Consider the following 1,732-nt stretch of genomic DNA (forward strand, 5'->3'; position numbering starts at 1 on the left):
CAGGGCATGGTGCTGGCCTTGGTGAAGAGCATCACGGAGAAGATGCAGCCATGCTGCAAGGCTCCTGCCATCCCCAACCCCATGGCCAACCTCTCCATGCTCTCTGTCACCTATCACAGCAGCACTCGCTCCCTTGAGGTTGGTGTGAGCCTCGGGTTACTGGTGGGACTGGGATGGACGGGGCAAGGGGAGAGCTGGCTGGCACCAAAAGGTGCTGGAGAGGAGAAGGGGACCATGCTGTGCTGGACTCGGCACTGAATTGGTGCCTGCTCTCTCTGGTGCAGGTGCAGTGCGGCGAGGGGCGGGCGGTGCTGTGGAGCCCACCTGACCACATGCACTTGTACCATCACACCCTGGCCACCCTGCAGTGCCAAGAAGCCTTGCGGAGCGCCCTCGGCCATGGGACGCTTCGCTCCCCGCCCCCAGAGAGCTCAGCATCCCACCCCACCACCCCTTCTGAGACACCAGGACCCCTCCAGCCAGATGGGACCCTCCCCAAAAGACTCCTGTCCCTGTCCCTGGAGCTGAGCTCTGCCAAGATCACAGCCTTTGTCTCCGAGGCCAACTACATCAGCCTGGCTGCTGAACGGACCTCTGTGAGCTGGCACGGTGGCACCCTGCACGGCTACTGCCCCGAGCTGGCTGCCCGGTTCTGAGGGGCTCTTCAGCTTCAAGGAGGTGGAGGTGAAGCTGCTGCCGGAGCTGGAGGAGGTCATCTTGCACCGCTGCGCCTTCCCCACCCTGCGCACCCTCCGCAATCGTGGCTGGGCCTTCTCCTTCGCCAGCGTGACCATCGAGTTCCCCTACCAGTACGACTTCTCCCGCACGCTGGATGCCGCCGTGGGCGTGCAGAAGTGGCTGAAAGGTCTGCACCGGCGCGGGCCCCCCGCCAGCACGATGCTGCCCCCCGACCTGCTGCTCAAAGTGACGCACTTCTCCTGGGTCTTCCTGGATGACGTCTTCGAGGTCAAGTTACGAGACAATTACGAGCTGATGAAGGATGAGAGCAAGGAGAGCGCCAAGCGTTTGCAGCTCCTGGACGCCAAGGTGGCTGCCCTGCGCAAGCAGCACGGCGAGCTGCTGCCTGCGCGCAAGATCGAGGAGCTTTACGCCTCACTGGAGAAGAAGAACATCGAGATCTACATCCAGCGTTCGCGGCGCCTCTATGCCAACACGCCCATGCGCAGGGCCCTCCTCACCTGGACCCTGTCCCACTTGGAGCTGGTGGCCATGGCCGATGAGTCTTTCCATGGCACGGAGCGCGTGTTGGAGCAGATGAGGGACCTGGATGGTGTCAGCCCGTTCCCACCCGAGGGTCTGGAGATGGTCACCCAGTGGTGCCGCATGATGAAGGGCAGAGTTGGCAGCTTCTTCGGTGAGTTGCTTTGCATGAGGCTTCTCGTGGAGGACAGCTGGGAGCCTAGGCTCCCAGGACAGGGACCTGCTGGCACCACATGGTGTGTAACCAAGCAGGGGCAAGGATTTCTGGAGGTTCAAGGGAGTGGGAAGGAAGCAGAGATGTGACAGCTGGGTCTCTTTAGTTTGGAGAAGAGGAGGCTGAGGGGTGATCTCATGAATGTTTATAAATATGTAAAGAGTGAGTGTCAGGAGGACGGAGCCAGGCTCTTCTCAGTGACGTCCAATGACAGGACAGGGGGCAATGGGTACAAGCTGGAACATAGGAGGTTCCACAAAAATATTAGGAAAATCTTTTTTTTCACTGTGAGGGTGA

General features: G+C 60.5%; 1 protein-coding gene across 1 annotated transcript in view; it reads left to right on the top strand.

The window, feature by feature from the left end:
• Nucleotides 1-1,732, top strand: part of KIAA0100 (KIAA0100 ortholog) — a gene marked incomplete at its 5' end in the record, with an annotated part of 12,649 nt that overhangs the window by 3,963 nt on the left and 6,954 nt on the right. The window contains 3 exon segments of the mRNA XM_009865960.1: nucleotides 1-138; nucleotides 285-658; nucleotides 660-1,375. The exon segment at nucleotides 1-138 is cut by the window's left edge and continues 20 nt beyond it. Of these exon segments, the coding sequence (XP_009864262.1) occupies nucleotides 1-138; nucleotides 285-658; nucleotides 660-1,375 (1,228 nt within the window).

Source organism: Apaloderma vittatum, unplaced genomic scaffold (assembly GCF_000703405.1).
Source record: "Apaloderma vittatum isolate BGI_N311 unplaced genomic scaffold, ASM70340v1 scaffold28223, whole genome shotgun sequence".
Taxonomy (NCBI): domain Eukaryota; kingdom Metazoa; phylum Chordata; class Aves; order Trogoniformes; family Trogonidae; genus Apaloderma; species Apaloderma vittatum.